General features: G+C 40.1%; 1 protein-coding gene across 2 annotated transcripts in view; it reads left to right on the top strand.

Moving 5' to 3' along the window:
* The window catches only part of kif14 (kinesin family member 14), a 22,065-nt gene that overhangs the window by 5,333 nt on the left and 4,509 nt on the right, over positions 1–12,223 (top strand). For both annotated transcript variants that reach the window (XM_014010759.1, XM_014010758.1), the window contains exons 11-27: positions 789–936; positions 1,816–1,879; positions 2,022–2,206; positions 2,296–2,398; positions 2,533–2,690; positions 2,824–2,971; positions 3,304–3,450; positions 3,996–4,128; positions 4,881–4,974; positions 5,196–5,334; positions 6,373–6,479; positions 8,608–8,705; positions 8,790–9,020; positions 9,118–9,305; positions 9,820–9,972; positions 10,160–10,282; positions 10,429–10,503. In XM_014010759.1, the coding sequence (XP_013866213.1) occupies positions 789–936; positions 1,816–1,879; positions 2,022–2,206; positions 2,296–2,398; positions 2,533–2,690; positions 2,824–2,971; positions 3,304–3,450; positions 3,996–4,128; positions 4,881–4,974; positions 5,196–5,334; positions 6,373–6,479; positions 8,608–8,705; positions 8,790–9,020; positions 9,118–9,305; positions 9,820–9,972; positions 10,160–10,282; positions 10,429–10,503 (2,294 nt within the window). The remainder of the gene's footprint in view (positions 1–788; positions 937–1,815; positions 1,880–2,021; positions 2,207–2,295; positions 2,399–2,532; positions 2,691–2,823; positions 2,972–3,303; positions 3,451–3,995; positions 4,129–4,880; positions 4,975–5,195; positions 5,335–6,372; positions 6,480–8,607; positions 8,706–8,789; positions 9,021–9,117; positions 9,306–9,819; positions 9,973–10,159; positions 10,283–10,428; positions 10,504–12,223) is intronic.

Genomic DNA, 12,223 nt, shown 5'->3' with positions numbered 1-12,223 from the left:
GCTGAGTAGTTTCTACATCCTTCTCCTCTCTGTCAACACTTTCTGGTTTCATTTAAAAGAACCAATCATCAGATATTGTCCAAGATTAACCTTCAGGGTGGATATAGCTCACTCACACCGAGGACCTATCCACGTCATCATTTACCCAGAATGCTTTGTGTGTAAATAAAATGGCTCTGTCCGTGTTAAAATACATTTTAAAAAAATTACAAAACTAAACCGCCTACAGAATTTTTACCGTCTTTATTTTAGAGTTAAATATATGTTTATCAAATAAAGTCTAATGTTACAACTAATCGGGGATCCCTTTAAAAACTCTTATTTCTGTTCTCTACATTGGAAAGTTGTTTTATTCGTAGCTTACTTTTCTTGTCCTTCTACCTCCTGCCACACCCCCCATCAGACTTATCCATCACCACCTCCTGCACTTTGCAGATGAATTGAAAGTGTGGCCCTAACCTTGCTTCCTGCCCATATTTATGCACTGTCAGTTGCACATAGCGGCTAACTGTCATGCAAGTATTATTTTTCATAAACCCCTCTCGGTGCTGTTTGACATTTTTAGCACTAAGGGGAGCTCTTGCTGTAGATTTCATCTGACGTCGCCGGTCAGCGCGAGACTTCCGATGTCCTGCTGTAAATCACCTTCAGCCGTGGAGAAAATCTGAATATTTACCGTGACCTTTTAGTGTCACTTTCTGCATTTTCACATCGACGTTTGCCTAAAGCCTCACAGCTGAGGTTGTCTTTTGAAGTGATCCGGCCATACATTTTTCTGTTCCCTTCAGAGCTGAAGGCAGAGGTGGAGAAACTGCGAGCGGCCCAGATGAGCTCGCTGGGCGTCGAGCCGGACAGAGTGCGAATGTTCCAGCAGGAGATCAGCACCCTGAAGAATAAACTCTTTCAGCAAGAGAGAGAGATGCTTGAAGCCAACCGGTTAGCATCACAGAGAAAATTCAAACACTACTCATTTTTGTTTACCTTCCTTAATCCTGACATAAACATTTGGCTGTTTGTGTAAGTAACGTCTGGGTTAGTCAGACTTTAAAGTGGCTGTGCCATGCATATCCTTCAAATACAAAAAGTCAAATAAAACATCTTTATATTTAAGAAAGTTGGCATAAAACACATGATTTTACCCATTTTGTCCCATAACTGGCCTATTTCCTTTTCAACTTTAATAGTTCAGCCAAAATGAAACAGGAAGTGACATCAAAGGAGAACTCTTTAATAAAACAAACTCCCTGGTCTTTGTTTATTAAAACAAACTTATTGAAACTTTAACTCATCTTCGTCTCTCTTTGATAGAGACTCAAAATAATCTAAAGAAACATCAGATTCTTCTCTACGGTCTGTATTGCCAGCTGTTGTAACAACGCTCTGTTTACATGCCGACGTTCCCCTTTGACATCACTTCCTGTTACTTTACGTTCAAATATCTCAACAACTGTTCATTTCAGAGGCGTGACATTTCTTTTGCAATATACTATCAATGTTATCGTACCAAAAATGCATTCATATTTATTAGAAAAAATGGATGTCACAGGCACTTTAATGGATCTGGTTAAAATGCATCTGAAAATTTCAGTTCAATTCAAAAATTTATTCATTTCATTAAAAAAATAACTATATACAATAGAAAACCAAGAAAAAACACAAATTAAAATAAAATGAAAGGTACCAGAAGAAGATTAAATCTTTTTATGTCTGCCCCTTTTATCCTCAGAATGTATTCAAATTTACTTAACAATACTAAATGAAAAAAATAATAAAAAAAATAAACTGAAAAGGAAATCATATAACTTTTTTTGACAGGGCATGGAGAGAAAAACTTGAGCAAGCAGAAATCCGTAAACGTGAAGAGACCAAAGAGCTGCAGGTATTTTTCACCCTGCTTTTTTATTCATTTTTACACAACTGTGTTGATTTATTTATGTTTTTGACTCTGAACTTAAAACTGCGTTGCAATATAGAAACAAGAGAGGAAACCCCTAAAGATTTCTCTCTTTCTGTCTAATCAGAAAGCAGGTGTGACGTTCAAAGTGGACAACCGTCTTCCCAACTTGGTGAACCTGAACGAGGACCCCCAGCTGTCCGAGATGCTTCTCTACATGATCAAAGAGGGCAGGACCACAGTGGGCAAGCTCAAAGCGGGCTCCAGTTACGACATCCAGCTCACAGGAGCTCTCATCGCCGACCAGCACTGGTGAGAATAAAACCCCAGCTGGCTGTGAAAACTACCTTTAGCTGAATAAAGATTATATTAAAAATGATGCTATTTCCCTTCTTTTAAAGTGTCATATCCAACATCCACAATACTGTCAGCATCACTCCCATGGACAATGCCAAGACATTTGTGAATGGGAACCTCATCTCTGAATCCACTGTCTTACATCATGTGAGTAATTCGAAGCTTTAGTTGCTTTTTATTGTTTAACTGATGTTGGTTATCATGTACGACACGACGCCGTCCGCTCAAACGTATTCATAAATCAGTTTCACGTCTTCTCTGACTGTTTGCGTGGCGTCCAGGGGGACAGGGTGATCCTCGGCGGGGATCACTACTTCCGTTTCAATCATCCGGCCGAGGTGCAGTCTGGAAAGCGCGTGTCGTGCTGGACAAGTGCAGGCGAGGGGCAGAAAGATTTTGAGTTTGCCAAAAATGAGCTACTGGCCGCTCAAAGAGCAAAGTAAGTATTTTAAGCGAGGATTAATGCTAATATCACACCGCCAGGACTCGCAGTCCTTTTTATTTGAAAATTTGGTTTGAATGTTCTTGATTTTAATAAATAAATTCGAAACAATTTTTACTGTGCTTCTCAGACTCGAGGCTGAAATCGAGGAAGCCCACTTAAAGGCACAAGAGGAAATGATGCAGGGAATTCAAATGGCAAAAGAAGTGGCTCAGAAAGAGCTTTCTGACCAGAAAGTTCTTTATGAAAACAGGATTCGAGCCCTGGAGAAGGAATTGGTACAGTTGAACCTATTTGTTTTTTTTTTTTTTTAGAAAAAAAAAATCCATATTTATATTTTACATTTTAATTTTCTTAATGCCTGACCTGGTGTTTAGTTCTGTGGGTAATTTACTTAAGTTGCGGCCAGTAGAGGTCAGTATACTACCAGACTTTAGATTAAGGGGGAAAAAAGGCACTTTAGTTGAGTTTTATTACGTTTTATTAAATCTATGTATACTTAATTGGCTGATTACAGGACCATCAAATGACGTGGACTTCTGGATATCCTCACTCCTGCACATTTTCATGTCTGCCATCAGTTCTGGTATAAACGTGTAATTCTTTTCAGACTGAGGAAAGCGAGCGGAAGCATCAGCAGGAATTAGTCCAGCAGAGGGTGGCCAACCAGATGGAGGAGCTCAAACTGGCCAAGCTGGAACTGCAGAAGGAGGTGGACACCCATAAGACACGCCTCCGTCTACACATGGAAACACAGGTCAGGACCCAGAATATTAATGTAGTAAGACTGTACTCTGCCTTTGTAAAATATTAGACACACTTGTTTTAGTTCTGACGATAAAGTAATTGACCATGTTCATGCACAGGTAGTATAATTAAAAATATAGCTTTTATTAGGAAATTCAAAGTTATAATTATTGCAATGGTAAAGCTACATAATGTTTTTTGTGAGTAATTTGTTTGGATTAGAATAATACAGCAAGACAATAAAAAAAGAATAAATTTGTTGGGTTATTTTACTCTGGATTGTTTGACATCTGTATACATTCTGGGATCTATTCTGAAAATTGTAGCTAATCTTTCCATCAGCTTGCTCCCTTCTTTTGTCACTAATGGCACCATGTAACAGTCTGGTGATTTCTGTTTATAAAACCCAAACTTTAGTGAACTACATATGCTGACTCCTGGTTTTGTGTTTAACCAAGGATTCCCATGAGAAGACATGTAATAGCTAGGATTATCGCTAAATGTTGCGGCCTGGTGGGTTTTTAAAATTGTTTATGTTGCTATGACTCAACGTAGGCTATGGAGGAACATCGAGTTTGCCAAGCAAAGATTGTTGAGGCCCTCGAGGCAGAAAAAAGGAAGATCGCCGTGGAGCTGGAGGAGATGCAGAAAAAAAGGGCTTTAAGGGAGAACAAAACGCTCCTAAATGGTGAGGGTTTCTTTAAGTTCCTAAGCTGCCTACGCCTCGTGTTACAACATGTCTTCATTTGTATGCAAGGCTGAATATACAGATTTTTAGTTGTAATCTGACTCAGTTTTTTTTAATGTACCTTGCTGTTGGAAATAAAGGAGGTTGGAAATACCCTTCATCTGTTAGTTCATTCAATTCTTCTTGTGAGCTGGATACCTTGAAAAATAAGCGAGGTATCAACTTCTATTTTAGCATAATAATTAGTGGGAAGGACATTAATTTCTTGAATCAATAACCACAACTGGTAAAATTAGCAGTACATTCATTATGCAAAACTGACTTAGCTTTATATCATGTTAAAATGTTATTCCCCTCATCAAGCACACACCCATAGCGTTGTTTTGACTCATTTGTGCATGTTTGAGAAATCTTTGTATCTCTTGTGGTAACCATGTGAAGCTGCTTAAATGCCTGCTGGTTCAAAGCACCACCTATTTATACAAGGCACCCTCTATTTGTAACATGCACCTCCCTGAAGCTCAGTCCCCAGCCGAGCTCCGCCCCACAGAGCACCCCTCCCCTGAAGCATTGTTGTGAAGACGTGCTGAAGTGGGAGTGTCAGAAACGGTAGGAGTTTCTTAAAAAGACAGAGGCTGATTTCAAGGTGTTTAGACACCCCCCCTCCCCCTTAAAAGAGGAAATTACTAAAGTAATGTACAGTCAAATGCTCCTAATGCATATTGCTATAATGTTTTAATTCTATGTTTCAGCCTCTCCTCAGTGGGATGCCATGAAGCTGTCACTGATGATTGAAGAGGCCAATAAAATCAGTGTTAAACTGAAGAAACACACAATCTTCAGCAGGTGAGATAGACAAATGGTTTCCATGTGATTATTGTTTGTGAAACAGCTTCCAAATTCAACAAATCTGCTGAAGTTTTATGTGGATTTTATGAATTATTTACATAGTGGATTCATGTTTTCATCAAAACCTATCACTATCTGGGCTTTTTTTCCCCTTAGCAAATGTACTGTATATGTTTAGAGAGATTAGCCAACTTTCATGTACTTTTCCTCTGTTTCAGACATGAAAACTCAATCGGTGAGAACCCTGATTGTGCTGATCGGCAGGTGCGAGTTCAAAACACAAAGCTAGGAATCACCACGTTCTGGAACCTGGACAAGTTCCAGAACAACATGGTGGCCATGAGGGAGCTCGAACAGGTTTGGCTTTAATCCATTTAGATTTCTAGAGTTTTGATGACAACATGTTTTTGTTTGGATTAGCAGCTGAGATGTAAAGTCAGACATACACTGCCTGGCCAAAAAAAAAAGTCTCCTCCTGGATTTAATTAAATGCCATGATCTAGGGTTACTGCAGTTGATCAGGCCTAGGTTCAGCTCAAAGAATGAGGTCAGCTGACTACCTGAATATACTGAATGACCAGATTATTCCATCAATTGATTTTTTTCCTCCCTGATGGGATGGRCATATTCCAAAATGACAATGTCAGGATTCATGAGGCTGGAGTTGTGAGAGTGGTTCAGGGAGCATGAGACATCATCTTGACACATGGATTGGCTCCACAGAGTCCACTGAGAATCTTTGGGATGTGCTGGAGAAGGCTTTGTTCACTGGTCAGACTCTATCATCATCAATGCAAGATCTTGGTAAAAAAATTAATGCAACACTTGATGGAAATACATCTTGTGACAYTGCAGAAGCTTATCGAAACAATGTCACAGCAAATGTAATCAAAGCTAAAGGTGGTCCAACGAAATATTAGTGTGACCTTTTTTTTGGCCAGGCAGTGTAAATAATCCATGCAATGAAGTGTTTTAGCTGTCAGAAATGTTGTATTTAGGTTTGTTTGGCTTTATTGGACTCTATCTCTTAAGAATAAGAATACACATCGTAATCCGACGATGCTTATGTTTTAAAAAATATCAGTGTTATATCTTATAATCTCCTATCATAGCTTAAAAAATGTATAAAAAGCTGTGCAAAGCTTTGATTTTTCCTGTGTTCTAATATGATAAAACATGTTTGTTGAGTAAAACACATGCAGACAGCTCCTTCCTCATTCTGCATGTTCACAAACTGACATCACCTCCACTTAATTGCCAATTTCCCTGCCGTTTTGACCTTATTTACAATCCTGAATAGCTTGTTTTACGCCTGACAGAGGAACGCTGCCTCACTTTTCKCATTAAGTTGAGTAAGTGCGACTGGGTCTGTCAGCAGTGCTTTACTCTCCGCAGGGGGATTCCACCTCTAAAGATGACGATGTGTTTTATGACCCTGATGATGAGTGGGAGCAAGATATATCAGCCTCCTCTGCTTCCACCYCCTCCTTTTCTCGCCGAAGGTAATTATCGAGCTCCTCTTCCTATCCTGCAGCCCCCATTTTAGCATCTTTTAATTTACAGCTTTTCAAAACTTTCAGGAATCAGTTGGTGTTGCTGTTCAGTTAAATGGTTGGACGGATAATTGTCCATTAGGACAGTCTGTCTTAAAATAGCCATGTTACCATCCGAACAGTGTTTCTGTCAAAGCCCACTTTTAGTTTGCACAATGTGTTAACAAAAAGACGTGTTTGGAAAATGAAATTGGTATGTAAATGGAAAAGATACAGCTTTGAAGAAGTTGGTTATTTTCACAAGTTCCTCCCAGTTTCCCACAGTGCAATTTACAACCTGGCACATATCTGCGCCTTGGAGCCAATCCGCTTTTCTTTCATGGAATTGCTGCCCAGTGAATATTTTCCACCTTGTTTATTCATTTGGTGTCCACAAAAGGCAAGGCAGGACRTTTGGAAAAGGAATGAAGTTCACAGCTCATAAATGAAACGTACACACGCACGCACGCACACACCTGTTGTAAATGCATAATCCTTAACTTTTTCCTCTCACACCATTGTTGTTTTTGGTAAGAGCTCCTGCTGTTGCCCAAATCACCACCAGRCCCAGCCAATCAAAACATGGCACAGAGTCTGTGGGCTTGTCACACTTTTCTCTCTGATTTCATTAAAACCCTACATACTGTACTGGATGTACCTCTTGGCTAAAGTCATTGCTGTCTACTCACCTCTTGGTTTGCTTCTGTTAAACTATCTGCTTCTCTCTTTTTACTGTCTAATGTAAACTAAAACACTTAAAATCAAATTACCCTCACTAAAGCCTGTTGAAGATTTAAACAGAGTAAATGCACTTTGTGACTGTCAGCGCTCCCATTACAGCAACGGAGGTGTATAAATTATTGCAGATGGACTCTATTCAGAGCTAAAAAGAAAAAGAACTTGCCATACAGAGAAAGGGAGAAAATAAAGAATTGGGCCCGTATTTATAAGACTTCTTAGAATTACTCTTAAGAATACCGCTAAGAGTGGACTTAAGTGTAAAAAAATTCTTAGTTAAAAGCTGAGAGTAAAAGTCAGTTATCAAGCRTCTCAGTCTCACTTTAAGTGAAGTGTAGGAGTAATTCTTAAGTGTCAGTCTTAGAGCTGATTTGCGACACCTGGCTGTGCCGCAAAGCTAATTCTGGATGACGTCGTTAGAAAAAAAAAACCCTGGCATGGACCAATCACTGCCTCGGATTTCATGTTCAAGAATATTGTCGGAGAAATGTCAAGATAAGACTGTGAAAATGCTAAGATAAGTTCACTTTCAACACACTAATGTTGTCACCTTGTTCTGATTGTCTGTAAATTACATAAAAAGTCCTCATTTGTATCATGAGAACAGTTTTTATAATCAAAACTCAGCAGCTTTAAAGTTTTTTTGTCTCAGAGCCTGACCCTCCTCCTCTTTTCCACTGTCAGACAACACCGGCTTCACACACACATCATGCACGCACACAACCCTGCTCCGTCATTAACAGCTTGGTCCGAGAGGACCCTGCTCCTTCATTGTATTGTGTGATAATATAATAAATGAAAGTTCAATCCCACCATAATTTTTATTTCTTGGGGGAGTCGCAACATGCACTCACCAGCTGAGTATATTTAATATTTTATCCAAAAGCCACACACAAATATCTGCCTTTTAGTCCAACATTATGYGCAGTTTTAATTAAAAAAAATTAAAACTTTTTTTTTCTTTTTGATTAAACCTGTTTTCCACATCTTATAACTGAGAATACACTCAGGTGGGGAGGAGGTCAGCTGTGTTTTCTGTGTGATCTCTGTCCTCTCAGTCCATCTCAGACCCCTAGTGACAACTCTTAACCACTTAAGAGTCCTCTGGAGCATTCATAACTTTTCGGGAGAGTAAGAGTGATTCTTAGACTTAAGAATTTTGATAACTGGCACTTAAGTGCTGAAAATTTCTTAGATTTGCTCCTACTCTCAGACTTAAGTCTAAAAATCCACCCTAAGAAGTTTGATAAATATGGGCCCTGTTCAACTTGAGCTCCATTTACACTGAAAATCTAAGAGCATTTTATATTTAAGAAGCCTATGAACATGATTTTAAAGTTTCTGATTGGTTGGACTTCAGGAGTAGGAGTCTTCTGAAGAGTAAGAGAATCTCTGGGCGTCTTTATGAGATTCGTGTCCATCCAATTCAGAGCCTCAGCACTTCGTCACAGACTGCTGGTAAGGAAGTTTGGACAAATGGCTTTTTTTAGTGTATTTTTGCCACATAATCAAGTGAAACATTTCCACACCGACTCACTCTAGGGTTGATGGGCGTGGTCAAAGCTCCCACCACCCATTCCGGCACCTCAAACCCCGCCATACCTGGCATCTGCAAGGAGCTAATTGGTCAATCAGTGGGTCGTTTGCGTGGCTGCGGTGGGACCGAAGAGAGCTTGGCAGATAGGCTGACCTCTGATCTGTGTCGGGTGCAAAAGGCTGTTCAAACCATATCTGACCTGTACGACGGCCTGGACGATGAGAGTCAGGACAACGGTGAGTTTTAATTGACGAGGCTAACAGTAGGATAGCATTTTCTTTTATTACATTTACCTTACTCTTTAACACAACACTGTTTTCTTTTCTTCTGCAGTGTTTGTATGCAAGTCTGTAGCTCAAACAGAGTTGGTCAAGGCCACAGCAGCCATAGAGAGCGCAGTGTTTGTTACCATGCACTGGTTGGCCAATGTCAAACCCTCTTCTGGTTTGCTCTACACCACTGCTGAAGAACTCAAGAGCCAAGTTAAGAAGATTGGAGGATTCTTCCAAATACTTATTCAGGTAAACACACAAACACACACACACACAAATCACCAGAAAATAAAAGCCCTGCAGTGACTTGACACTGGAGTTTCTTGGCAATTTCTGTTTATTTAGAAGCAGGAAAGAGTGCAAAATCTAAGCAGACAAAATGGTTACAATTAGGCGTAGTTTGGAGATGGGCCGGCTCATCAAAATGCAGAGTTGATTGACAGGTCTTAGCTCTGAGCTGTTTGCGGCCTGTCTGTGAAGCTGAGGGAATTCTCAACCTTGAGCCCCTCGAAGAACATGAATATATGGAAAGAAAATCTAAATTCCTTCCAAGTCCTCCGCACCTAAACAGGCAATTTTCACCTCTCAATCTTGATTTTTAATGTTTTCCACCATTTTAATTTATTTACTAAGCCTTCGGATGCTGCAGACTCTTGTGTTGGTTTGCATTGATTCACTAATAAATCGATTTCAATTCTACCTGTTTGTTTATGCTGACTTGATGTAAAAAATATATTCTTTTTCTTTTTTTTTCCTGATCCAGGGTTGCGAATCCGAGATCACATCAATGGTGGTAGAAGCACGAAGGAAGAGCAGTCAGTGCCTGACTGCTGCTTTGCTTGAACTTGGTCACCTGGCAGTGGTGACCGGCATGCCTCTGAACATCATGGAGCTTAGCTCTCAGCCCACGGGCAAGGTAACCCTTACACTTACTTCGCCTACTATTTCTGTTAAAGCTCTGCGCTCAAGCCCCTGCAGCAAATTCTGGTAGGTTCAGCTTTTGAAAAAGGGATGTGACGAGTATATTTGTGCCAATAACCCAGCACTAGTTTGTATACTGTGCTCTCTCAACCGAAATATCTTATCTAGCTCTGTCTTTTCAGCCATCAGTGATGACTTGTCTGCTGAAGGGAACCAGTCAAGGTGTCCGCTCTCTCTTAGAGGAGAGCCTCGCCATCGCCAAGGGAATGCTGAGAGAGGCTCAGCTGGCCTATCCCAGAAACCCAGTAAGAAATACAGTATATTTGTTGAAAATATTCCAACTTCTTATAGTTTTTAGCAGGATTTCTTTTTCATCTTGTCACAAAATTCATCTTAAGCAGTTTATGAATCAACTTTTAGTAAATCTGAAGCCTCTCATCTCTGCTTTCAGGTCCTGCAGAATTTAAAATCAACAGTTCTCGATCTAGCTCGTGTCCTGCAGAGCTACGTGCAGTGCCACATTTTGGTGAGTTTTAGTAACTTATTTTTAGTCAACTATGTGAGCCTCAAACTACCAATAGGTCTGTCACAATAACAAATTTTGCTGGATGATAAATGGTCAAGAAAATTATCGTGATAAATGATGATACTGTTTGGAGACCATTTAAACTAAAACAATTATACCACCCACCCAACACCTGCATACAAAGCTTACAGAAGTTTATAAAATATACATATGTTAAAAAAAAGGTTAMAAACTGATCTGGGGCCTCATTTTTAAAAGAAACCATACTAAAAGTGAACGTACGGCCAAAAGGTGAAAATGGCGTACGCCAARAAAAAAAAATCAGATTTATAAAACCGTGCGTACGCATGTTCCTGCACCTTTCCTTTATAGATCACAGCCACACCTCAGAGTTTGTGCACAAGGTCCCGCCTCAGGTTCTGCCCTCTACATGCCCACACTCAACCATAAACAGTCAATGAATGTTCATGAATGTTAAGGTGTATTTAAATCAGTCAGCTGGTCAATGTCAAAAAAAGCGATTGGCTCAGATACGCGCTGTCGTGCGTCGGGAGGACAGGTGCTGACAGCTGCTCACGTGAACAGATTGTAATTTAAACAGATTTTCTCTCATTTTGCAGGTTTACAGACGTTTAGAGTAAGCTAACGATTTTTTCTAAATCTCAGCTTCAAATTTATTTTATCGTGCAGGATGATAAAAACAATAAATAAAATTAAATAAGTCATGTAAAGTTAGATATAAGTTCACCACTCTTCTCCCCCGTCCTCCCACTCCTGCCTGCTCTGTTACCTGCCGCTGATCATCTCCTCACAAGCCCGCACCCGCAAAAAAAAAACAAAAAAAAAAACACACACACCCATCCCCCACCCCCGCGTGTGTGAGAAATACGGACTTTAAAAAGTGAAGCTTTTATAACACATCCACACTGGCGAGGGCGCTCGCACCCAAAGCGTGACTTTAACCAAGCTTTTTGCTGTCGTGCTGTTGAAATGTCTCTTGTGGAGGGGTCTGTGGGTCAGGGTCGTGAGGAGGAGGGAGATGAATGAAGATGTGTGAACTTTTATTTAAGATTTAAGTTTTTTATTTTAAATGTCCTTGTGGCTCTGCAGCAGAATTATAAATAATACTGTTCAGAAGGCTAAAGTCGATCTAAAATCTAAGTCTGATTATGAAATGAAATGAAATATCTGTGATACACAGTGTGGCTATAGTTCCTCATTTCACCATCTGTGTCGCAGCTTCCTGTCTCCAAAATGAGCATACACATGGGTCAAATAAAAAGTGAGGGGCCGCACATTTTCATGCTAAGTCTGAGTTTTTTAAATCACATCCTTGGCGTGAAAAGTGGTGTACGCAAGTTTCTGGGCTTGTTTTGTGCGTATGCAAGCTTTATAAATCTGACCCCAGGACTGGAGATTGGGAAAACAGCACAGAACAACAGCTGTTGAAGCTGCAACATCGCTTCCTACCTCCTCTATCTGAGCCAGCATAATTTATTATGACCCCCGCATGCGAAGCGTAAGCAGGACTCGTATTGTTTTCATACTGTTTTTTTTCCTCAGTGATTTTTAGTCAACCGTAGCACAAAAACGGCTGCATCAATCAACATGAAATTTGGCAGGGCTGTAGATGAATCTGACCTTCACTGCGCCAGCCAACGGTTTTACAATAGACACCATATTTGAGGAGGGGGGTCCTTTCAAAGAAGGGGTGTCAGGT

Source organism: Austrofundulus limnaeus, unplaced genomic scaffold, assembly GCF_001266775.1.
Source record: "Austrofundulus limnaeus strain Quisiro unplaced genomic scaffold, Austrofundulus_limnaeus-1.0 Scaffold73, whole genome shotgun sequence".
NCBI classification, from domain to species: Eukaryota; Metazoa; Chordata; class Actinopteri; order Cyprinodontiformes; family Rivulidae; genus Austrofundulus; species Austrofundulus limnaeus.
This window is presented reverse-complemented; position numbering and strand designations above follow the sequence as displayed.